General features: G+C 52.9%; 1 protein-coding gene across 2 annotated transcripts; it reads left to right on the plus strand.

The window, feature by feature from the left end:
• The first annotated feature begins 806 nt into the window (after positions 1-806).
• PMM1 (phosphomannomutase 1) lies at positions 807-21,094 on the plus strand. Of its 2 annotated transcripts, XM_044984031.1 has the most exons (9): positions 816-920; positions 4,449-4,651; positions 4,940-5,057; positions 6,751-6,827; positions 7,128-7,219; positions 8,011-8,110; positions 11,082-11,157; positions 15,794-15,909; positions 17,176-21,094. In XM_044984031.1, the coding sequence occupies exons 2-9, from the start codon at positions 4,595-4,597 to the stop codon at positions 17,296-17,298; spliced, it is 759 nt and encodes a 252-aa protein (XP_044839966.1). In that variant the 5' UTR covers positions 816-920; positions 4,449-4,594; the 3' UTR covers positions 17,299-21,094. The 2 variants fall into 2 exon arrangements, with proteins under 2 accessions (XP_044839957.1, XP_044839966.1); XM_044984022.1 differs by lacking the exon at positions 4,449-4,651 and having other exon boundaries at positions 807-920.
• The last annotated feature ends 4,502 nt before the right edge of the window (positions 21,095-25,596 follow it).

Genomic DNA, 25,596 nt, shown 5'->3' on the forward strand with positions numbered 1-25,596 from the left:
GTGACACAACTGTAGCTACTAGCTAGGGGTGACCTTAAACGTAACTGATACTATCCCCTGGGGTACTTTTCAGAAAGGGTAAAAAATGACACTGATGTCTACTCTAACAGTCCCTCTCCTGGCAAAAACAGGTTCTAAAATCTGCTGCTCGGTCACAGTGAAAGCACTTGCTGAGCTCTGAACAGCTGCTGTATTTACCATATGTGCAATTGCTTAAAGACTTTGAATAAACGGAGGTGGAAGAGAGAGAGAAACAAAATCGGCAACTTTCGTTTTCATTTACTGCCCGAAAGCTTGTGCAGCGCTGCTGTGGGCTGGTCAACAGCCACCCCGCTCCACCCCAGATACGGCTGCACTTTAGTGGTGGGCGCGCCAAATTCTGCCCTTATTTTCTCCTGCCATTCCACCCAAGCCGGGGGGGGAGGGGAAAAGGGGGCTCCACTGTGTAGCGAGCGAGGATAAAACACGTCCCACGGTCTCTGAGCTGCTGGGAGCCTTCGGCAGGAGAGGCGCCCGGGAAGCAGGAGGCCCTGGCAGCCTTATCGTCCCTCCTCCCCCAGGGCTCCTGGCCGGGCTGGCCGCGATCCCGCGCCCCTTGTGGCCGCCCTGCACGGGCAGGAGGTTGCTACCTTCCCTTGGCGGCCGCAGCGGACTCCGCCGAGGGGCTGCAGGGAGGCGGCGGCTGCTGCAGGCCCGGGGTGTACGTGCTGCCAGGCTTGTGCCCCCGCCCCCGGATCCCATCCCGCCCGTGCGCCGCGATTGGCCCGGACGGGGCGACGCCTCCGACCCGCCCTCCCTGCGCGCCTTCTGCAGCGCGGGGCTCGGCCGGGGCCGCAGCGATGGCTGGCAGCGAGCCGCCGAGCCGGGAGCGCGTCCTCTGCCTCTTCGACGTGGATGGGACCCTCACGCCGGCTCGCCAGGTACCCGCGCGCGGGCCCCTCCCTCCTGCCCCGGGGCTGCGGCCTGCCCGGGCCCCGCGCCCCGCGCCCGCCCTTGAGCAGGAAAGGAGCCGGCCGGGGAGGTGTCCGTCCCGTCCCGCCCCGGGTGCGGCGCGCGCAGGGGGCTCGGGAGCGGAGTCCCTGCCCGGTGCCCGGTGCCCCGCGCTGGACCCGCGCAGAGGCGCCGTATGGCCCAGCTCGGAGCCTGTCGGATCTAGCGAGGGGGGAGCCCGGACTCCCAGCCCCTGCCGCCCTCCACTGAGGAAGCCACCACCTGCCTCCTGCGGCATCTCCTCCTCTGGGCAACAGGCCGCCTAAGCCCCGCCTGGCAGTGGCTGGCTAGAGGGAGTAGGACCGCCAGGGATGCTAACGCTCCCCAGCCAGTGCTGCCGTGGTTGGAGCCCAGTTGTGCGAGCTCAGGGCCTTGTTCTAGCAGGTCTGGAGCCCTACTCTGCCTTTCTATGAAATACCCCGTGGGTGGAAGAAGGAGTCTGTGCAAGGCCACGTAACCATTTGGCACCAGGGATTCTCTTTGCCTTGGCCCTTCGGATTTAACTGTAGCTTTTCTGTGTTGTAGAGTGATTTAACATGGAGAGCATGTATTGCTTCTAAAAGTGAGGGGCAGATGGGCCTGGGCAGGGGCTGGACAAGCTTCCTCTCATGCAGCTCTACGAATGCACCACTCTGACCTGCAGCAGCCCCTACTCTTTCATTCCTGATCCCCTAGCTCTGCTAATGTCCTCCTGTTGCTGTTCCTGTCCTAGATTGACATGCATAGCGCTGCCAGTGCTCTCACTCCTGCCCTGCTACGACCTTTGCTATCCCTGCATCCTCCCACACTGTTCTTCCAATGCGCCATGATCTGAACGTGCTGCATCCCCTGCTATTCCCATCCCAGGCCTCCCCCCAAGCAGAGGTTTCTCAAAGCCGCCAATTCAGTATGCTTATATTGTGCTGCAGACTGATGTCTCTCAGCCTTACCTTAAACCATAATGCTCCTTTCATAGGCAGCCATCCCAAGGTGTCAGCCCAGCTGGCTGGACACACAGAGTTGTTCTGGTAATATTTGATAAAGGAGATCTGGCCACCATCCTAGTGACCTGCACATTTGCCCCTCCCACAGCCCACGTAGGGGCACCTTTTTGGTTATATCTGGGACAAAATCTTTACATCACCTAGAGACAAGAACAGGCTAGATGACAGGGTCTAACAGCCTCTTAGGGACTGGGTATGTCTACACTGCAGTTAGACACCCTGGGCTGATTCATGCCAACTGCCTCAGACTCGCAGGGCTCCAACTAAGGGGCTGTTTAAGTTGCGGTGTAGACATTCAGGCTGCCCGATCTCTGGACTGGGACCCTACCACTTTCTCTAGCCCAAACATCTACACTGCAGTTAAACAGACCCTTAGCCCGAACCCCTTGAGCCCAAGTCAGTTTGCACCAGCCAGCCACAGGTTTTTAATTGCAGCATAGACATATCTTTTGGGGTTAAATCTCCTCCCTGCATCCTAGTTTTTTTGGCTTTTGGGGAAATAGAAAACAAATCTCTGATTAATGTCAAAGTTCCTTTCAGTTGCTGCCTGCTGTATGTTTGTTATGCAATAACCAGTTTACAGCATCTGCTCAGTATTAGAAGCAGGGAAAGGGGAGAGACCTGCTTTCTCCTCACAGTCTGGATGCTGGAGCCTTGCAAGGAACAAGAACAGGTCTGGTGGGCCTAGCTGGCCAAGCCTAGAAGCATCTGGCTCTTCCAGTGTAATCCCACCTGTACTCCACATCCCTTCATCCTTAGCCACTCCAGGATGAAGTGCTGCCCCTGGCCCTGCATCTACATATAAACCGTTCTGAGCCCCACTGCAGAGTGAAGGCCTCTTGCACACACACAGACTAACTCCATGTCCCTGTTCTTTTACTGTGACCTTGTCCACTATGGGACTGAGTTTACCCATCTGTATGTTATGGCCTTGTCTACACTAAAGGGCCTTACCAAGATCTGTGTGGCCCCCTTGCATGCTTGTAAAACCTGTTGGGCCCACAACACGTAAGTGCTCTCAATGGCTTACCTGTGAGCCAAATGCATTTGGATTAGCCTAGTGTGTACACACACATGATGCGCAAGCCCAGCATAATGGGGCCCATGATGAGGGCCTCTGTTTATCCAATAGAAATGACTTGCTTTAAGCAGGGCACAATATTGGATTTACCCTGAATCATTTCAGCGTGTATTGGTTTGATAGCAGTGTGGACAGCACCAGAGCAGACCACATAGTCCTCTCCCTACTGGCCCACAGTCCACTGGTGACCTTTTGAGATCTCCTAGAATCCACTGCTGCTGGCAGCTGAGCTGGGAACTGTGGGATAGGTACCCAGAAGACATTGCAGGGGAAGTGGCTTAGAACAGCACCAGTGTGGATGCAATGCTGAATGGACATGTTGAAATGTTTGTGTCTAGACCAGCATCATCCCATCAGCTCAGTTCTCTAGTGGAGACATGATCTATAGGTACAAACCAGTAACACTTCCCTACCTTGCAAATAGCTTGTGAGGCTAGAATCGTGTTTGTCATGTCAGGCTCTCTGGGATCTTCACATGAAGGTGCTGCACAAGAGGGCAAAGTATCCATGTGATTAAAGATGCTAACCTTTAAAGCTAGTTATTCTGTAGGAGATCACCCCATCAGTCAGAGAGTGATACAGGAGAACACAAGTCCCCAGGCCAAAGAGCGCTGTTGCTGGGTGGAGTCAGCCCTCCAGCCTTAGCAAACTACCTTTATCTTGGGAAGATAAAACAGAAGGGTGGTGGCAGAGTCTGCTCCTGGCATACACATGTAGCCCAACCCTACCACAGTGAGACACCTAGCCTCTCCTGCAGCAGCATGGCTTGGGACTACTCTGGCCAGACCTGCAGGGGGCTGTTAAAGGCTTGATGGGACCTATGCTGCTTCAGCTGGCGTTCTGTTAATGGGATTAGGCAGTAATGGGGCAACCCTTCCGTGGGAGGGGAAGGGAGCAAGAGCAGGCCCCTGACTGCCACCTCTTATGAGACTTGTTATGGACCCTGCTGTCATGGCTTCATCTCCAGCTCCCCTTACAGTGAATTCTGTGACGCAGTTTGGTTTGTCCCCAGGGGTAGCCATCCCTCAGCACACTTCTCTGCCCAGTTCCCAAATGTTCTGGGTAGGATCTCTCCCACTTGTGAGGGATTATTGATGGATAGGCACCTCCCACCCCCTTAGTTAAATACAGAAAAGGGTGTATGTTACCCCTGTGTGTGTCAGGGCGAGGGGAAAGACATGGAATGACAGGACATGGGGGAATGGGGTGCCAATTTACTAATAATTCCTCACAAGTGTGGGGGGGATACACACGCACTCCTTTCCTTGTGTGTCTCTTCCCCCTCCACCAGTCCTTTACTGTTTCTTTCCTCCATATCATTTTTCCACCCCTTCCAGTGTATTTTTTCCTCCATGCCCTGGTGGTACCCCCTTCCTGTTCCCATTCCCCCCCAGATGACTGTGTGCTGCTGGGCTTGGGAAGATGACAGCACCCATTCGTATCGCCGTGGGACTAGGCCTCACATGCTGCCAGGGCTGAGCTGAACGCTGCAGAAGCAAAGAAGAGAAGTGTGGGTTGATGGGATGCTGCCTGCAGCTCCATGTGTGAGCAGCTCCCACATCCCCCTCACAGAAGCCGCTGTGAGAGCAGAGAGAAGGCAGGTGGCTTTAAAAGAATCCCTTGCCACTTCGTTCAGAGCCATGGAAGCCCATCTGCAGGGGGAGGGGATGATGGACAGATCTGGGGTCATGCAGCTATTCACAATTCCAATGCACCCCCCTGCCCTGGACTAAAGAGGTGCTCACCAAGCAGGGAAACGCTGTCAAGGACCAGTCACTACTGGCTGGGAATGGCCTTCCGTTGGAGGCCCTGCTGTAAGTGGGACCAGAGCTTGTCCATTACTCTGGCTATATTCTGACCTGCCCTCTCGCTCCTGCCCCTCTAGAAAATTGAGCCCGAAGTGGACAAGTTCCTTCAGGAGCTGCGTGAAAGAGTCCAGATCGGCGTGGTGGGAGGCTCTGACTACTCCAAGATAGCTGAGCAGCTGGGGGAAGGGGATGAAGGTGAGACGCTCCCCTTACCCCAGATCAGGAGAGTGTGGGAAGAGGTGGGGGAAACAGAGGGGGAGAGAGAGAGGGGGGGGGGCAGGCTACTCTCCTTTGCAGGGATATATTTCAACTGGATTTCCCACTGGTGCAAACTGAAACTGTATAGTGAACTGAATTCTTTTTCATCTTATTTCTCTCTCCCTCCCTCACTCTCTCTATATGTGAATGTATCTATTGGGTTTCTGGGAAACGGGGCGGGCGGAAGCCCGCCCCATGCTAACGGATCCCCCCCCCAGCCTAAAGGGGAGGATCTACAGGACCTCAGAAACCCACTAATTGCGGGGGACAACTAATAAAAGAACAGGGACAGGAGTGCGCAAGAGGGAGGTAGTTTGCCTTGTCTGCTGTTGGTAATTACATGCAGCTGTAGACACCTGAACACTGAGTTTGATTCTACCCACAGAGATGATAAAAATCATACCCACAGAGAGCTTGCACTGCTACCATTGCCACTCGTGCTACTGAGCTTAGAGTCGCCCCCAGGCAGCCGCTCTTACCTAAGGGAAGCGGAGCAGTTTTACCTAAGGGCCTGCTCCACTCTCATTGAAGTCACTGGAGCCAACAGAAATGTTGCCATTGAGAGCAGGAGCAGCTCAGTCGGCAGCTAGAACTGCAGTTATCCACATCAGCAGAACTGATCTCTGTAACAGAGCAGAGGTGCACATGTAACCAACCATGTTTGTGCCTTCCTCTGTGCCTGAGCCATGGAGCCCGTGAGTAGAGTCTTCAGCTCCAGCAGTTGCAGCATGTGCTTTAGCTGTCATGGGCCTGCAAAGAGCATGGGAGGATAGAGAGAGGCCCATTTAGAGTTTACCTTCTCCTCTTACCCACCTCCATGAGAAATATAGTCCTATCATCTTCAGGTCTGATCAGCTGTAACCTCCATTAGCTCCACAGCCCACTGACAGCCCGAGTAAATGGAAAGGGAATGTGCACGAACTCTCTCCCATGCTTGGACATGCTCTGTGTTTTGGAGGTCTGAAGGTCCTGCATAGCAGTGGGAGATTGGGCAGAGTGCTTGGATGAGAAGGAAAGACACGGGAAGGGACAGATGTCCTGTCCTCTCTCTTTCCTTTCCCCCTTTTCTAATAGCATAAAATCTACAGCAAAGTTCTGAAATCCTCTTTCTAGCTCCTTAGCAAAGAGAGGCTGCCTGGTGACACAAATCATGGCTCAAGGGAGCATGAAGTTAATTACAGGGTCAGGAACAATCTGTTTATTGCTGGAGGAGAAGCTAGGGTTAGATAACCACTAAGTGCATTGCTGAGGATGGGGATGGGAAGGGGTGGAGGCAGGATGCTCTCGGAGAATGAGCACATGGCTGGGAGTCTGGCATTCCTCAGCTCTAATCTGAACTCTGCCACTGATTCACTGCAGGACTTTGGGCAGGTCACTTCCCCTTTCTGTGCCTCTGTTCCCCGTGTGTAAAATGTGCATAACATCCAGGGAGCTGTGAGGCTCAAGGCCTGTTTGCTCAGCCTACGGCCATGGAGTAAAGGCTCAAAGAGCTCTGAATCCAGCCAACGTCCATCACTCCGCACTGCTCCGTCTCCAAGTGGTGGACGAGGTTGTGCTAATGTTTTTTCTCTCGCCTTCATCTCCCTTCCCCACCTTGCTCTCCCCTGCCCCACACCCCCATTCCCCACAGTCATCGACAAGTTTGATTACGTCTTTGCGGAAAATGGGACTGTGCAGTACAAGAATGGGCAGCTGCTCGCCAAACAGGTAGGCCTAGCTCACTTGCTATGTCTCCCACCAAGCCACAGGGGCTCTCTTTCCCTCTCTCCTCCACCAAGTCCATCTTCAGTTCCATCAGCACCAGATGGAACCAGCCATATGCCACCATCCAGAGGTCTGCCAGTTCCAATCCCCCCAGCACCTATCAAAGCCACCTTACTCCTTCTGTCCAGTCATCACCATAGTGGGCATCTTGGATGGCTTTTGTAGCCCATGTGCTTTGTGGCAAGTTGATGGTAGCCTTGGCTTCATCTGACCTCTAACCTTTTCTTCCCCCTGCCCCCACAGGCTATTCAGAATCACCTGGGGGAGGAGCTTTTGCAGGAGCTGATCAACTTCTGTCTCAACTACATGGCCCTCCTGAAGCTGCCCAAGAAACGGTAATGATCCTCTCCTACCCAACTGCTGTTTCTGTACCATTCAGATCCAGGCAGCTGGACGTCACTCTCTCATTTAGAATTGCAGATCCACTGGCTTTGTTCTTGGCCTCATTATCGGTATTTTGATAGCACCTAGAGGCCCCACCCAAGAGCAGAGTCCTGCTGTGCTGGGCATTGCAAATGCACAATTTAAGAGACAGTCTCTGTTCTAAAGAGTTGATAATCTAAGTAGACAAACCAGGGGATGGAAGAGTGGAAGTACTGTTATCCCCTTCTTACAGATGGGGCACAAAGATTGTGATTTGCCCAGTATCACACACAGTCCATGGCAGAGCTAAGAATTGAACCCACATTACTTGAGTCTCAGTGCCTTAACCACAAGATAAGCTTTGCTCTCGCATTATCTAAGCTTCCAAGACACTGCTCCCTCCCCCTGAGCTCTGGACTAGATTGGGTTGACATGTTTCCTTCTCTCTAAAGACATCCTGTCATTCTGGGGCAACTCCCCTCAACTGTGTATCAGCTAAGCTTGGCTGTGGTTAATATCCCAGTGATGTGCCTTGCTGCGCTGTAGCGGCAAAAGTGGAGAGTTGCTTATTTCTGGGCTTAGAGCGTGAGCACTTGATACCTGAAGCATGAGAATAATCCTGTTGTCATTTTTAGCCTACCTAGTGTCCCTACAGACATTCCTTATGTTACACATTTTAAGCCACTCCTATTTTAATGGCTCCTTCTCTCTTTCCCTTCCAATTGTAAAAAAAACAAAAACCTGGACATCTACACACACACAGCGGGACTTTCATAGAATTCCGCAACGGAATGCTGAACATCTCTCCCATTGGCCGAAGCTGCACCCTGGAGGAGCGAATAGAATTCTCCGAGCTGGACAAGGTAACTGGCCAAGATCCACCCTCCCCTCCTCCATGACTGAGCATTAAGTTGTGGGGCATTGACCATTTCTGGCCATGTAATACCACAGCACATGGTATTATCCATGCCAATGACTGTGTTGGTGCCTGCGGGCTTGCCTGTATAAGCTCTGGAGACTGAGGCTGTGATAAGGATGGGAAACATGTAGATGAGATAAAAGAACTGACCTCATCTGCTGCCACTTACCAAGTAGGGGTGCAGGCTCCCTATGTACAATATTGTGCTGGAGAAGGTGTCCCAAGAAGAGTCTCTCGTTTTCAATGGTGTTTCTTCACTGCTATGACTAGAGATGGTCTTAGACCAGAACTGCAAAGCCAGCAGCCCCCAATTTAGGTAGTGAACTTACAGCTCAGGGCCCATCTCCAGTCACAGCCTAGCAGCAGTGTCAACTGACATCATGTCCCATTCATAGAATATCAGGGTTGGAAGAGACCTCAGGAGGTCATCTAGTCCAACCCCCTGTCAAAGCAGAACCTATTCCCAACTAAATCATCCCAGCCAGGGCTTTGTCAAACTGGGCCTTAAAAACCTCTAAGGATGGAGATTCCACCACCTCCCTACGTAACTAGCTTCACCATCCTCCTAGTGAAATAGTGTTTCCTAATATCCAACCTAGTCCTACTCCACTGATACCGTATTGTCCCGAGTATAGGCCGCACTTTTCCCCCCTAATTTAAGTCTTTAAATTAGGGGTGCGGCCTATAAGCGGGATCTTGCCAAAAAAAACCCAATAAAAATACTTTCAATCCCAGCCGCAGCGGGGAATCAGAGCGCTCGGGGCTGCCCGCCGCGGCGGGCAGCCCGGAGCCCTCTGATTCCCCGCCACGGCTGGGATTTAAAGGGCTCTGGGCTCCCCGCCGCAGCGGGCAGCCTAGAGCCCTCTGAGTCCCGGCCGCGGCTGGGATTTAAAGGGCTCTGGGCTCCCCACCGCGGCGGGCAGCCCAGAGCACTCTGATTCCCCGCCGCGGCTGGGATTTAAAGGGTTCTGGGCTCCCCGCCGTGGCGGGCAGCCCGGAGCCCTCTGATTCCCCGCCGCGGCTGGGATTTAAAGAGCTCTGGGCTCCCCGCCGTGGCGGGCAGCCTAGAGCCCTCTGGGCTCCCCGCCGCGGCTGGGATTGAAAGGGCTCTGGGCTCCCCGCCGCGGCTGGGATTGAAAGGGCTCTGGGCTCCCCGCCGCGGCAGACAGCCCAGAGCCCTCTGAGTCCCGGCCGCGGCTGAGATTTTCTTTAAGTTAAAAAAAAGTTAAAAATTTAATTTTTTTAAAATAGCACCAAACTTTAAGGGTGCGGCTTATAATCAGGAGCGGCCTATACTCGGAACAATACGGTACTTAAGACCATTGCTTCTTGTTCTGTCATCTGCCACCACTGAGAACAGCCAGCTCCATCTCCTTTGGAACCCCCCTTCAGGTAGTTAAAGGCTGCCATCAAATCCCCCCCTCACTCTTTTCTTCTGCAGACTAAATAACCCTAGTTCCCTCAGCCTCTCCTAGTAAGTCATGTTCCCCAGCCCCCTAATCATTTTTGTTGCCCTCTGCTGGACTCTCTCCAATTTGTCCACATCCCTTCTGTAGTGAGGGGACCAAAACTGGACACAATACTCCAGGTGTGGCCTCACCAGTGTCAAATAGAGGGGAATAATCACTTCCCTCGATCTGCTGGCAATGCTCCTACTAATACAGCCCAATATGCCATTGGCCTTCTTGTCAACAAGGGCACACTGCTGACTCATATCCAGTTTCTCGTCCAGGTCCTTTTCTGCAGAACTGCTGCTTAGCCAGTCGGTCCCCTGCCTGTAGCGATGCATGGGATTCTTCCTTCTTAAGTGCAGGACTCTGCATTTGTCCTTGTTGAACCTGATCAGATTGCTTTTGGTCCAAATTCTCCAATTTGTCTAGGTCACTCTGGACCCTATCCCTACCCTCCAGCATATCTACCTCTGCCCCCAGCTTAGTGTAATCTGCGAACTTGCTGAGGGTGCAATTCATCCCATCATCCAGCTCATTAATAAAGATGTTGAACAAAACTGGCCCCAGGACTGACCCCTGGGGCACTCCGCTTGATATTGGCTGCCAACTAGACACTGAGCCGTTGATCACTACCCGTTGAGCCTGACAATCTAGCCAGCTTTCTATCCATGTTATAGTACATTCATCCAATCCATACTTCTTTAACTTGCTGGCAAGAATACTGTAGAAGACCATATCAAAAGCTTTGCTAAAGCCCAATTCCCCAGCCCAAACAGAGTAGGTGTCTCCTCAGTGGGCCTTCCAGAACAGGACCAGTCTCCTAAACAGAGCTCTGAGATCCTGGCAAATACTGCCTGAAACAACCTATCTATGGTGGCTTCTTTCTACCCTCCTCAAGAGCAGAAGGGGTCAGACTACATCAAGATATGAAGGCAGATATATAAGTGGGGAACTATGGACTTTGGGTCCTGAACTGGGCCTCTGAACCTCCAAGGGGGAGTAACGTTGATGGTGAAATGCATCAGCTAATGGGGGGGGGGGGGCTTGGTTTGGGGTTGCTCAACAGCTGACCTGGACCATCCTGACATGACCAAGGCTAATGTGGGCTGGCTACAGCAGTGTGAGTCTTGTCCGGGGGAGGGATCATATACAGGGAGCAATTAAAGTAGCATGAAAGCAGAGTCCATTTTGAATCCCCACAGCCCATGCTGAATATCCCCCTTGTCCCCCCAGCAGTTGTCCTAGGTGCTCAGCACAGGAGACAGAGGAAAGAGGTTGTACTTGCTGCTAGGGTAACAAGGAAATTTGGGCCTGGAAACTGGGATCAGAGCAGAGAAACTAACCTGGTGATGCAGAGAGAGAGGCTTGCAAGGCCTGCAGGTGAATCTAGACAGTCAATGGAATGAGGCCTATCAAGAATAAGTTATTCAAAACCTGCTGTCCTTCTGTTCGTCCCATCTGCAGAAAGAGAGGATCCGAGAGAAGTTTGTGGCAGCCCTGCAGAGGGAGTTTGCTGGCAAAGGCCTACGGTTCTCTCGAGGTGAGCAGAGTGCATCACAGCTACTGGGGGGTTTCCCTGTGTGAGATGAATTTTCTGTAGGGATCTTGGATGGGAAGGATGCCAAGCTGCTTCCTGCTTAAAAGTGGTAGATCATCTGCTTGAGTGAATGGCAGAGGTGTACTCCCTGTGGAGATCCCTGGGAGGTGTACTCCCCATGTTCATCCCTGGGGAGAGATCTCAAACCTTGTTTCCTATTTAAAGTGTGATTGTGGTACAAAAACCGTAGATCTGCTTCCCTGGTATCACTCAGATGTGCTGGTGACACACTAACTTTTAACTATATTTTACTCCTGTTAGCTGTACTGAGCCAGCACAGATATGGGAGAGAGAGCTTGAATTTGTTCCATTTCAAACAGCAGCAACAGGATTGCTAACTGAGTTCCAACTGCGGAGCCAAATTCTACCTTCAGTCCCACCTACGTAATCCCACTGAATCCACTGGTGCAGGAGAGTGGAAGAGCCCAGCCTGAGTCTGAGCTCCCAGGTTGTGTTTGTGTTTGCAGGGGTGACTGTTAGGAAAACTGCCTTTACTCCATTTAGAAGGAAAAGCTGCATCTGGAGCCACTGAGGCTGTAAATGTGGAGCCCGTGATGCCATTTTATGCAGTCACTTATCAGAGTGAAACTGCAGTTTAATGGCCAGATTTTCAGGAGTGCTCAGCCCCCAGCCATTCTCGAGGAGCACAGCAGGAGAGGAGCACTCTTGACCTTCCACTTCACTGGAAAGACCCATCAGGCTGAGTGAGTGACAGGGCTGAATTCTTTAAAGCCATTCAGCAGGGAAGGTAGGCATGACTGAAAATGGAAGGCTCCCCTCAAAAGGAAAGCCCATTACTAGGAGTGTAGTGGAGATGAGAGATGGGGGGGCATGGTGGAGGTGGCACCTCATTGTCCACTTTGTGTGTAATTCAGAATTCCCGACACTCTGCACTCCAACGAGCCTGCATTTCTAGGCAGCATCCTCTTTTGCTGCCCCAGTAAGAACATCTCGTGATCCCTGCCAGCATTGGCACAGACCATTTGTCATAGCAGAGAAGGGCAAAGGCATTGCAGTCCTGTTCTCCTCAAATGCACATGGAACAAGAACAGAACAATGGTCCTTTCTCCTATGACTTTGGTAAGCTGCCAGCAGTAGGCTAGGATTGTAAGTGAGCACAGAAGATAATGGGAGCTGCGGGGGCTCAGCCCCTCAAAAAATAAGGCATAAAGGATTGGAGTACCGAAAAGTGGGGAGGCACAAATTAAGGACTCCTCCTGAAAGGGGTTTTGCACAGAGCTGGCAGAAGGCCTCAGGAGCTCCTGGCACCAAGTCCCCCGCTCACACCACTGAACAACAACAAGACAGAACTCACTGTCCTTGAGTGCCCATCCATTGTTCCCTCTGCATTTGTTCTTCTAGCCCTGCCAGTGCCAGGAGCCCCTCTCACTGCCCAGCTCTGCTTAGAGACAGAGCATGCTGACACAATATTTTCCATACCTAAATACATATGGATGTATTAAAGGGAAGGATTATGGGTAGGGCTCTAGCCTTGAATTTAGGAGACCTGGGTTCAATTCCTAGTCTGCCCCAGGCTTTCTGTGGGACCTTCAAGCAAGTCACTTAGTGTCTCTGTCAAGTATCGGGGGTAGCGGTGTTAGTCTGTAACAAGAGTCCGGTGGTACTTTAAAGACTAACATTTATTTGGGCATAAGCTTTCTTGGGTAAAAAACCAAAGCTTATGTCCAAATAAATCTTAAGTCTTTAAGGTGCCTCAGGACTCCTTGTTGTTTTAGTGTCTCTTTGCCACAGCTCCCCTGTGTAAAAGGGGATGCTAGCACTTTTCTCAACACCCCTGTGAGGTAGAGGAGTTGTGAGGGACTTGGTTACTGTGAGGATGGGGCCATGGAAGTACTGTGGCAGGGGCCTGTCCCAGAGCACGCCCCCTCATGGCCCTGCAGGCGCCCAACCCTTAGTTCCCTCCTAGTTCTTCCAAGAACTTGGTCGCAGCCCAGAATACTTGCAGTAACATTCCCCTTCCTGGGTTTCAGTTAAGGCTTTAGGAAATAGTCTCCTTTGGCCCTTTCAGGCCCAAGCCCTTTCCTCTTGCGGTTTCCAGTTTCACCCTCCCTCTAGGCCTTTAGGTTCCCAGTTCCCCCTCCCATGGGTGGCAAGTTTGTAAAAATTTTGGTGGGGCCCAGAACCCGCCCCCAACTCCGCCCCCCCCAACTCCGCCCCCACCTGCCTAAGGCTCTGGGAGGGGGCTCGGCGGGGGAGGTCTGGGGTGCAGATCCTGGGCTGGGGATTAGGGTGCAGGAAGGGTGCAGGGTGCAGGCTCTGGGCTGGGGAAGGGGGTGGGTGTGCAGGAGGAGGTGAAGGGTGCAGGCTTTGGGATGGAGTTTGGGGTTGGGAAGGGGTGTGTGGGAAGGGGGAGGGAGTTTGGGGATAGGAGGGAGTGCAGGGTGAGGACTGTGGGGCTGAGGATGAGGGGTACATGATGCAGGAGGGGGCTCAGGGCTAGGGAAGAGGGTTGGGCTGTGGGTGAGGGCTGTGGATGAGGGGTTCATGATGCAGGAGGGGGCTCAGGGCTAGGGCAGAGGTTTGGAGTGTGGGGTGAGGGCTGTGGATGAGGGGTTCATGATGTGGGGGCGCTCAGGGCTGGGGCTGAGGATTAGGGTGCGGGGGGATGAGGGGTTCATGATGTGGGGGCGCTCAGGGCTGGGGCTGAGGATTAGGGTGCAGGGGATGAGGGCTCTGGCTGGGGCTGAGGATTAGGGTGCAGGGGATGAGGGCTCTGGCTGGGGCTGAGGATTAGGGTGCAGGGGGATGAGGGGTTCATGATGTGGGGATGCTCAGGGCTGGGGCTGAGGATTATGGTGCGGGGGGAATGAGGGCTCTGGCTGGGGCTGAGGGTTTGGGGTTGGAGAGGCTCAGGGTAAGGGCAGCCTGCCTTGCGGGCACTAGGACCCTGGGGCAGCAGACAGCAAATCTGCTGGGAGCCCTCCGGGCAGCAGGCAGGGGAGAGGCGCGCTGCGTTCTGTCAGGCAGGGACGCAACACAACGCGGCGGAGGGGGGGGAACACGCGGAGGGGGGGTGGCAGGCGGGGGCTGGGACCTGCTCCAAGCAGGGTCGCGGCGGCGGGGGGAGACCGGTGGCCGGGGCTGATCCAGGCAGGACCGGGGGGGGGGGGGGGCGGGGCGGGAAGAGACCCAGCTCCAACTATTGCTGGAGCAGGGCGCCCAGCCCTGAATATTGCTGGGGCCCGGGCCCCACACAAATATATAACCTGCCGCCCATGCCCCCTCCAGTTAATTTGGTGCCAGGGAGCTCTGTCACTCCCACAGCAGCTTCTGGCTCAGAGTGGGCAAACTTTTTGGCCTGAGGGCCACATTGGGGTTGCAAAACTAGATGGAGGGCCGGGTAGGGAAGGCTGTGCCTCCCCAAACAGCCTGGCCCCTTCCCCCTATCTGCCCCCTCCCACTTCTCACTCCCTGACTGTCCCCCTCAGAACTTCCCCCATCCAACCCCCCCTAGTTCCTTGTCCCCTAACTTCCCTCTCCCAGGAACCCCCGCCCGGGACCACCCCCTTGGACTCCACACCTATCCAACCTCCCCTGTTCCCTGTCCCCTGACCACCACTCCCCAGAACCTCCACCCCATTCAACCACCCCCATCCCTTGACTCCCCCCCGGGACCCCTTGCCCCTTATACAACCCCCCGGCCCACTTATGACTTACCATGCCGAGCAGAGCATGCAGAGCAGCATGTCTGGCTGCCGCACCGGCCAGAGCCAGACACGCTGCCGCTCTGATTGGCAGGAGTGCGCAGCTCCGCTGCCTAGAGTGCAGCCCGCGCGTCAGCGTGGCTGCAGGGGAGGGGTTGGGGGCTAGCCTCCCTGGCTGGGAACTCAGGGGCCAGGCAGGACGGTCCCACAGGCCGGATGTGGCCCGCAGGCCGTAGTTTGCCCACCTCTGTTCTGGCTCCCTTGGGGAGTCTTTTCCTGAAGCCTTCTCTTACCCTGGTGTCTCAGCACCATTCCTCTGGCCAAGGGATTCCACAGCTCCTCCATGGGCTGTGCACAGAGTCAAGTTCTCCTGCCTGCTGGGATCCAAGCTCGCTCCAGTCTCTCTTCTTCCACCCATCTCAGCCAACAGCTGGGTTTTATCCTGGATCAGGAGGTAGTGCCCTGACTAACACCTGGCCCCCATCCCCCAGCTTCTCTGCTGCCTCCTTAAAGAGCTGTTCTTTAAAGGGGCCATGTCATGGAACAGGGTTGGCTAGCCCCAGATCCCACTACACCTGAAAGGGGACAGACCACTCTGGTACAGTACCTCTGGCAGATTTCTCTGGAACAAAGCAGGACCTCCCCCCGCCCACACCAGCCTCACTGGTTCCTGCTTGTGCCCTTGGCTGGAATCACAAGGGCCTTGATGATGCCATCACAGCCCATTGCCATAGAAACAGCAGCTGCTGTCATCCTGATATGCATTAGAGACTCGATCACCATGGCTGGGCTGGCGCCTGCCTGGACCACATGGACAGACATTCCCCTCTGCCCCAGGGTAGCGAGGTCTGGAATTCACCCCACACCCTTCCAACACCAGCCTGCTCGCCTAACAACCTCCCTCCTGCTGGCAGGTGGTATGATCAGCTTTGATGTCTTCCCTGAGGGCTGGGACAAGCGCTACTGCCTCGACATCCTCAACGACGAGCAGTTCGACACCATCCACTTCTTCGGGAACGAGACAACCCCGGTGAGTATACCGGGGGCGGAGGGGCCTTTCTCACCTCTAGGCTGGCAGCCTCTCGGAGGAGAGGGCAGGGGATCCTTCTCCAGCTATAGGGACTTCACCTAACTCCCTTTGGAATTGGTATCAAGCAAGACTGCCCTCTAGTGGGGAGAGGGGGGGGTCTCTAGTGCAAATGAGTGCCTGAAACTGTACCATAGCAGGCTGCAGTCCCAGCAGAACTTGCATCTCCGGGGTGGGGTGAGTGCTGTAAGAAGTGGTGTTGGGGATTCAGCAGGTGGCGCTCTTCCTTCTGAGTCATTGCTGACCTGGTGGCCCAGCACAGGTCTGGGAAGGGCTATGCTGCTGAAGGTGCCATGTAACCAATGAGATGTAAACCAAAACCTCGCCCACTTCCGCAGAGGCTTTTCAGTGTAAACAGGAACGGTTTTGCCTACTCTCTGGAGTCAGTTACAGGATGATCCTTACCTGTTGCAATAAACTGACTCGGGCATCCCCACCAACGTAGGGGGATGGGTGTTAGCCAAGCTCCGGTGTGGGTAACTACATTGTACTGCTCTAAAATTCTCCCATCATTTCAGATGGATGTGGTATTCTTCACTTCCTCTCCTAAACTGCTCCACAGTGTTATAGCTGCAGAACAGCAGTGTAAGCAGGGACCTTTCCCACCTACTCCATTAGCACAGTTCACACGCTGCAGCAACCCATATTCCCCTGTTTCTCAGGCTTTGCATTTGGCTTTGTTGGCAGCAGCAAGATGATAAAAATTAGCTCCGTTCCCACTACAGATTTGACAGTAGCACCTCAGCCCAGACCCTAATCCTCTCTCTCCCTAGAGCCACTCCCTAGGGTGACCAGATGTCCCGATTTTATAGGGATTTTTGGGTCTTTTTCTTACCTAGACTCCTATTACTCCCCACTCCCTGTCCCGATTTTTCACATTCACCCTACCGCTCCCACCTCCTCAGAGCCACATGGGGCAATGAGCCACTTGCTTCATTGAATCAGCAAACCCCATGGAACCTTTTCTCAGCAGGATCAAAACCTGCTAACCACGCGAGGCGGGTGTTTCAAGCAAATGCTAGTAGCCTGTTATGAGATGCCACGTTCCCCTTCAGCTGCAGAGGTGGCTGCATTTTAGTGGCAGATGAATGACCCTTCTACAGAGTCTCCAGTGCATTGGAGGTTGTGTAAGATAAAGCAAGCTATAGCTAGAGAGGGGGTTATGGTTGTGATTACTACCCTTCTCCTTGTTTTCTTTTCCCCCTACAGGGAGGGAATGATTATGAAATTTATGATGACCCCCGGACAGTGGGCCACAGTATCCAGTCTCCCCAGGACACAGTCAGGAGGTGCCGGGAGATCTTTTTTCCTGAGAGAGCTAATGAATCATGACTCTGATACCCCTTCTCCAGCAACCCACCTCCCAAGATCCCACATCATGAAAACCACCTTCATTTGAGGACTCTGCACAGGGCCCTTTGAAGAAAGCTTTCCAGAGCTGGTTGTGAGGGAAGGATTTAAACTGAGGTGGTGGAGGGGCGATAGGGATGGGGGTTATTAACCTTCCACTACCCCAACTTACAGGTGGGCTGTGTGGGACCAGACTCCTCCCTGACACCAAACACTCTCTTCCTTTTCAGTTCTTGGTGGGAGATGGTTCCCTGCTCTGTTGATATGAGGCATTTGTAGGGGCCAGTCACTACAGTCTCTCTCTCTCTCTCTCTAAACGTATTTGCACAAGGGATGCACTCCTCATCAGTTAGCACCTTTAACTAGGAAGCAGAGACTGGGACCCCAATATGTCAGGTGTTCTCAGACGGCTTCACACAGTGGACCAATCCTTAAAGGTGACCTGCAGAGGGTTTTAAAAAATGATCAGGGCTGTAACCCCATGCTCTGGGTGGCCCTAGCCTCTTATTGCCAGAAGGTGGGAGTGGGTGACAGGGGATGGATCACTCGATTACCTGTTCTGTTCATTCCCTCTGAAACATCTGGTACTGGCCACTGTTGGAAGACATAATGGGCTAGATGGACCATTGGTCTGACCCATTATGGCTCTTCTTATGAGCTTGTGCCCTTTCCAGCTTGGTGAGGTATATAAAGAAGGACATTATTTCTTTAGTGTTCATATATATAGAAAAAGGATGCACTGGGTTTTTGTTTACACTAGAAACATCAGGAATGTTGTGGCTGATCTCTGATTTTGCTGGAGGACTTCTGGGAGATCTCTGGGGGTTTATTCTGCCTTTAGCGCCTCAATTGAAGAGGTTGGGAAGTGGAAACTTTAACAAAGACACACTCTTTTAACCAAGAGTTAATTAGGCATTGGAGTTGGGTGGGTATTAAGTTTAAGAAAGAAACCTCTGGCAGTTTCAGCAGTCTGACTGTTATGCCCTTTTCTCCCTCAATTGCTCAAGTCTTCCTGTCTGGAGAAGCTGTGACGTGATGACATCACCAGACACCCTTGGGACTGCCAGCCTAGACAAGAGCTGGATTTCTAGTTCAAAAAAACCCACTCTTTACAAAAACCAACCCAACCCTTTCAAGCCTTCTTTACCCAGCTGGAAACAAAGCACAGAACAGCTCTAATTTGCCCCCTCCCCTTTTGCCAGTCACCTTTAAGGAGGCAGGTGCCCATCTGCCTAGGGCTCCTCAGGCCATGCTGCTAGTTCTTTTCTTTCCGTTCTTTCTCTCCTGCTCTTTTTGACTTCTGTTTTTCCTTCTCTCTTTAGATTTTCATTTTGATTGCTGCTCTCTCTTGCCCCTGTAAACCAGAGTGGCTCTTTGCCTCTTCGTAGCGGCAAGACCACACATAGAGGTTTGTCTCTTCCTGCTACTTAGCTAACAGAGCAGGCTCCCAATTTCCAGGTCTCAGCTCAGGCGGCAGGGGTGGGCTCATCCTTTTAGAGCCCAAGTTGTCTGTGGATTGAACATACAGATTCAGCTAGGGGGTCACTTGTTGTGTGGTTCTGCTACTCTCAGCAGCAGGCTCCGGGCAGCCTGCTTTTCAGAGAGGCTGAGCACCTTGTGACACCAGTTTGAAATCAGTGGGATCCCTGGGTGCTCAGCCACCCTGAAAATGGGGCCTTTGCTTCTTTGGGAATGGAATGTCTGTTGGTGACCCTGTGGGACTGAGCTCAGCGTTTGAGGAAGGGAGCTGGGAGAACTTGCTGGAGGCTGCTGCTCTGTGCGTGGTGACTGTTCCTGGGGATAGGTGCAGTGGGAGCAGAGATGCAAAGTGGGTGACTTTACAGGAACCAGCTGCTGCTTTCCCCATTTAGGAGCTTATCTGTGCCATCTGTACAGGGTTACACACCTTCCCCACCCCGTTGTGCTTTGCCCTGCACCCACTTGGGACTCGCCTGGGGTCACCTTCCCAGGGGACCTCTACTGCAAGGTGGGCAATGCTGGCTTCCCTACTCAGCTGGGAACCCAAAGGGCCTTTCCTCAGCAGTGCTAAGCTTCACATGGAGTTGTGGGCGCCTGGCCTTGCTGAAAACCAGGCCAATAGCGGCTTGCCCTGGGCTCCCGCTAATGCACAGTTCAGCACCTGCTGCCTGAATAACGCTTCCTTGTGGTAGCAGATGCACCTCCATGAATCACAGTTTCAGAACCACTGTAGTAGGTGATGCCATGCCAGCCCTGGGCTACCGTTAGGCCTCCTCTCTGTTGGAGCCCAAACCATATTAGGGGCCAGTTCAGCATGTGGTGGGCTTCCCCCCATGCCAGTCTGCAGCGATGGGGAGTCCATTACACCTCTCAGCCACAGCACCAGGCTTTTCAGCTCTGCCTGTAAATGCTTGTGGATTTGCTCTGGAGGCCCCTCCTCCAAACCGCACGGTTGGCCAATGCTGGGGCTGTCGCAGCCCTGCTTTTGGGGCTGTGTAAAGTGGAGAGGCTGGGCTGGCTTTAAGCAGCCAGCCTGGCTGGGGTAGAGCAGGGCCCACTCTGCTACCATCCTTGGCAAAAGCAAAGATTGAGCCAAACCTCCAGTTCTAGCCTTTCCCTGCCCACAGGCCTCCACTTGGCCTGGCAGCGACAGCAGCAGTGGTGAGGCAGCACCATGGGGGGAAGGGGCTTTGCTGTGCCGAGGGGCTGAGCGCATGGTGTGCACCTGCCCAGTGCCTCGGAGCAGCAGGCCCCGGGTCACTTTGCTTGGCGGCCTCCCATTAGTGCTGGCCTTGCTCTACTGCACTGATGTGGGCAAGGGCCCAAATGCAAGTGTGGAGGGAAGGGGCAGGACTGGGCTCCTTGGCAGTGGTTAGGATGGGTGAGAGCCTGTGCCCTGCCTGAGCAGCAGCTTACAGGAGAGGAAGAGCCTCTGTTTGACCACACCCCATGGGTATGTTCCTAGGAAGCGCTTGTGTGCACCCCCTGTGCCTAGAGCCCTGTAGTCACTCGTCCTGCCCCCTGGAAATCCTCACCAGGTGCTAGTTGTCAGACCCCTCCCAGAGGGCTAGAGGAGGGTCTGCACAGCCCAGGGCACATAGCAGCTGAGAGGGCCACTCTGCCAGCATGAGGAGGAGCCAAGAAGGGGAATCTACCCATCTGAGTCCTGACCACCCTACCCTGGTGTGGCTTGTATCAGCACACAAGCGTGAGGAGCACCCCATCCCAGCTGTCTCACCACTGCCTGAGCAGGGAGTGCACTGGGGGCCATGCTGTTATGTGAGAGGGAAGATGGGAATAAGTGTTGGTCTAGAATTTAGCATCTCTGGTTTTTTTTCCATTTCTGTTTCCTAACTCTGTATTTGTAACCCCACTGGGTTGATCTCACTGTGACAGGTGGAGAGGGCATGAAGAGGGAGCTCTCCCTTCTCACAACAACAGGAGACAGAGCATTCAGTAGCCCATGGAGGGCTACAAAACAGGGAGTTACGCCTCCTTCGTGTTATACCTCTGAGTAGCCACGAGGTGGCTGGACCTATGAGCACTCCCCTCTGCCTTCCCCCCTGCCATGGGGTGCAGGAGGACTTGCCTTGTACTGTCCACAGCTGATATCTACCATGATGAAGCAGGAATGTGTGTCTCAGAGTTATTGCTGTGTGTGTTTGAACATGGATGGATGTGTCAGTGACCAAGGAGACAGGTGGCTCTGGTCACATCTACAATAGAGCCAGGCAGCTCCTGTACAATTGATCTCAAGTGTTTAAAATAAATTTATTTAAACAAACATTAAAATATTAAATGTGGCCATGGAGCGCTGTGTGCTTTGTACCTCAGTACTTGTGCAACCCACTGCAGCCAAGCCCAGCAACAGCTAGCAGGGGCTAGTAACAGAAGGGGAGCCAGATACTGCTCTCCTGCTGCAGCTCTAAGGATCCTGGGGACAGTCCTGCAGTGAGGACCCTGCTCATATCAGGCAGATGAAAGAGTCACCACACAAGAGAGATGCAAGAGGCAGGGCTCATGGGAAAGTCACTTTGAATGGTTTATTGCCAGTGTTACAGAAGTCAACACAAGTCAGACAGGCGGGAACCACACCAGAGTTGTAAAAACACTAAGTTTTTAGTTTACTTCCAAAAGAACCAAAGACTTTCTCATGGCCAAGCCAGCTGCCCGATCCAGGAGGGATGTGAGAGGGAGCTGCAGTTTCTGGCATTTGTTGCTCCACGGGGAGGAGAGAGGGGTCGCTGCTGCTGTTAAAGAACAGCAGTGAGGATGTGGTGGAGCTACCTCAGTATTCAGGACAGAGTTTCCAGTGGGGAAGAGGGAATAACCTGGTCCCCTGATTAGTTTGTCCTTAAGGGCTGAGGCAGGTGTTGCGTGAGATGAGCAGACTACAGCATTCCTTCCTCCACCTCTCTCACACACATGTGCAGGAGCTCACAGCCCAATGGGTTCTAAAGGGTGTTAAGCCCTGTTATGAATCACTCTGGGATAGGCCAGATCCCGCTCCCAACAGCGCCAATACAAGTTTTGCCATTGACTTCAGTGGCAGAAGGATGGGGCTCTAACAACCCCCACTCCTTGAACAGTTGAGCGGGGGTAGTGAGGCTCTTGTGACTCACAAGGACTTCCCACTTTGCTCCTAGGAGTGTAACACTGCACCCATAGAGTAGCAGTGGCACAGCCTGAACCCATTTGGGTAGGGAGAAAAAGGGGGGCTGGGGTACCAACCAGACTTGATGGGCCACTGATCTCACCAGTTACCTCAGCAATGCATGGATACTGGGCCAGGCTCCAAAGCATAGCAGGGTCAGGCATTTTTAGGCTTCAGCATAGTCCTGGCGGGATGGTGTCCCCTCTCCGAGTTATGGCAGAACCCACGTTCCCATGGTAATAGAAGCAAGAGGGGAAAAACACTGCCCTCTAACCACCCTACAAAGCCACTTGACAGCACTGCCTCCTAACACGGGTGCTGCTCATGCACATGTGCTTTTGCTTTCTGGACCAGGGAGCCCATCCACTCCCCAGGGCATCCTTTGCCACTCAGCAAAATTGACTTTGCCCCCCCCCGCCACCGTTGTTGCTGTGCCTGGGCAATTTCCACTCAGCTCCAGCAGCTTAACCCTTTGGAAAATGCCAACATCCTGAGGACCAGCCCAAATAAGTCCTCAGGAGGACATGTTCAATTACAGAGTCTCCAAAGGGTTGATTCAGGTCGAGGAGCAGATTGTATCAGTGTGCACAGAGCTACAGCCCTGGCTAAACCCCTGGTCAATACACATATGCTTACACTGGAATGTGCCTGAGTCTGCCCATAGTATACAAACCCATGCCAGCCACGCCCTGCACACAGAGCCCCTCCCTGCTCCTGACAAGCTGCATTGCGAGATTTGCCTATTCAGGATATTTATAGGAAGACCAGGAATTAAGTTTGTGTGGTAGCAGTGACCCTGTATGCTCCAGGGGGAGGTGCCTGGAGAAACCCCTGTACTATAACTGGAGGAAGAAGTGACTGAGGGTATGGCTACACTTACAAATCTGCAGCGCTGGTAGTTGCAGCGCTGGTCGTCCAGCTGTGCAGGGCCAGCGCTGGTGTGTGGCCACACTCACAGCTACCAGCGCTGCAGTCTGGCCACATTTGCAGCACTGTTGGGAGTGATGAATTATGGGCAGCTATCCCAGCATTCAAGTGGCAGCAACATGCTTTTCAAAAGAGGGGGGTGTGGGGTAGTGTGACAGGGACCGGGGGGGAGAGAGAGTGGATTTTTGGAACCGACACTGTGCAAAATCAGAAAATTTTCCCACCCCCTTACTGTTAACTGCAAACAGCCTGCATCCAACATACTCCCTTTCCCCCCTCTGTCCCCTCCGCCGTTTCTCTCAAGCAAAGCAAACACTCAACCCATGTGAATGAGACAGGCAGGGGGTTATCTCATTTCATTGTTGACAGTAGTTACAGATTGGTGACAGCAAACAGGAGCTGTGTTTGAAGCAGCTCCCGGTGCACGGAGCCCGGAGCTCCGAGTTGACAACAAAACCCAACTCCTTATTCTTTAACTGCAAAAGCCTGCAGACCAGATAAGCAGCTGCCTCCTTTCTCGCTGCTAGTCAAGCAAAAAGCAAACAAACACTCAACCCCTGTAAATCACGCAGGGAGGAGGATACAGATTGATCACAGCAAACAGGAGCTGTGTTTGTTTAGATAAGCAGCTCCGGTAGAGCAGCTCCGGTAGCAACGGGAGTTCACAACAAAACAAAGAGAGGCTGCATAACAAAACAAGGAGTAATTTAGTTAAAAGCATTCTGGGATACATCCTTATACCCTGGAGGCCAATAACAGCGCTGGTGTGTGGCCACACTTGATGACCAGCGCTGCAGCACCAGCACTGCAATCCTTATTCCCCGTGCTGAGCCAGGTGTACGGCCAGCGCTGCAGCCAGGGAGTTGCAGCGCTGGATGTGCCCTGCAGGTGTGGACACTTACTAATTGCAGCGCTGGAAAGCCTCCACCAGCGCTGCAACTCGCAAGTGTAGCCATACCCTGAGGAGGTACACCTCGGCAGCTGAATTCCCACCATGAACTGCATAGCCAACTAGACTGCTACCCCTGAGAACATACTGCTACCTATGCCCTTCCTCCAGCTCCCTCACTTCCTGCCCCACAGCCAGCAATACAAACATACACAAAGGGAATTTACATTAGCAAGAGGGGAGGGGAGCTGTAGCCCAAAACTCAGGTCAGCTCCATCCAAAAAAAAGTGCTTCTTCACCTGCAAAACCTCTAAACTCAGCAGAAGTGCAGAGGGATCTTCAACCCCAGGTTTCTGGCCATGCAGCAGCATAGAGCAGTAGCTACCAGCCCAGACCTCTGCTATCCATCCATTATCAGTGCAAGAAATCACCGGGTGGTGGGTGAACTAGCAGGGCTTTTCCATCTGCAGCATCTATGGTGCTGTATGTGATCAGGATATTAAGAGTTCCTTCTTCAACCATCAAGCCCAAGTCAACCCCTGGCACAATCCTCCCTGTCCCAGGAGCGTGACCTGTACATACAGCACACCATGGTATCATAGCAACCACAGCAATTATGCCATGGAAATCCACAGAGTCACAGAGAGTTGCCACAACAACTAGGACACAAAGACAGGAACAAACCATGGGCGCGCGCGTGTGTGTGAGAGATGGGGGAGCAGGAACCAGAATGTACCAGCTAGAGAAAACTTGAGAAGAGTGCCTCCTAAAAAAGAAAAATCTTACATTTTGCATTTGCAAAGATGTATTATATTAAATTGCTTAAATAAGTTAATCGACGTAATCTAAAGCAGGAAACTATTTATCCAGCTGTGTAGCTAGTGAGGAGCACTCTTGAAGATTAATGACAGCATCTAGTCTACAATCTGGTGAGTCTGCATGACTGGATAGCACATCAGTAACTAGAGGCTAGATTTATTCCCATTGCCTTCTTGGTTTGTTATGCTCTTTCCTAGTGTCTGTCTGTCTGTCTGTCTGTCTCTCTCTCTCACACACACAAAACAATAACCACCACACAATCATCTATGCAGGGCTGTTTGACCTGTGAACATCTGAAGGAGGAAGATTTCTAAAGGAGTATGAGTAAGATTGTAAATACCAACTAGTACTTCTAATGGACCTACAAAGTGCAGGCCTCAAAATGGGTAGGACTGAGGGAGAACAGACTTCATCATCCCAATGGGGAAATGGAGGCAGAGAGATTAAGGTTCAGAAAAGCATATACTGAGACACCTAGGCCCTGATTTGCGGACGTGCCACACACACAACTCCAGATGAAGTGATTGGGAACTGTGGATGCTCAGCACCTCTGAACATCAGATCCAAGATGATTCAAATTGGGCCACTGAAATCTGAAGCACCAAGAAATAAGAATCAGAGCTCCCTTCTGAGCCTGTTGCCTACGTGACTTGCCCAAAGCCCCACAGTGAGTTTATGCAGACTAGAGACGAAGTCTCCTGGTGCTCTAGACAGGAAGAGGTTTTCAAAGTTGTCCTAAAAACAATGAGGTTATCTTCCTTCACACTAATGAGATTTGGCAAATCTCAATCACATGTGTGGAGATCTGAGGGAAGGGTTGGAGGGAGAGAGACTTAATTCATATTTTAAAAGACTCCCCCTCCATCTCCCTGCACAGTGGTACATTCTATTGCCTTAAAAAACAAAAAATCCATCCCACTGGTATATTACTACTCCTCAGGCTCAGGATGCCAGTATTTGGGGGAAATTAAAGAGAGAGGAGGCAAAGGGGGTGCAAATGAGCCTCACTAGA

Source organism: Mauremys mutica, chromosome 1, assembly GCF_020497125.1.
Source record: "Mauremys mutica isolate MM-2020 ecotype Southern chromosome 1, ASM2049712v1, whole genome shotgun sequence".
NCBI classification, from domain to species: Eukaryota; Metazoa; Chordata; order Testudines; family Geoemydidae; genus Mauremys; species Mauremys mutica.

Bases quoted from the DNA above. Each gene is read 5' to 3' on its own strand.
- PMM1 (XM_044984022.1), top strand. From the start codon at position 840: ATGGCTGGCAGCGAGCCGCCGAGCCGGGAGCGCGTCCTCTGCCTCTTC. The intron at 6,828-7,127 runs GTAGGCCTAGCT...CTGCCCCCACAG, and splicing joins GGCAGCTGCTCGCCAAACAG to GCTATTCAGAATCACCTGGG. The intron at 7,220-8,010 runs GTAATGATCCTC...ACACACACACAG, and splicing joins CTGAAGCTGCCCAAGAAACG to CGGGACTTTCATAGAATTCC.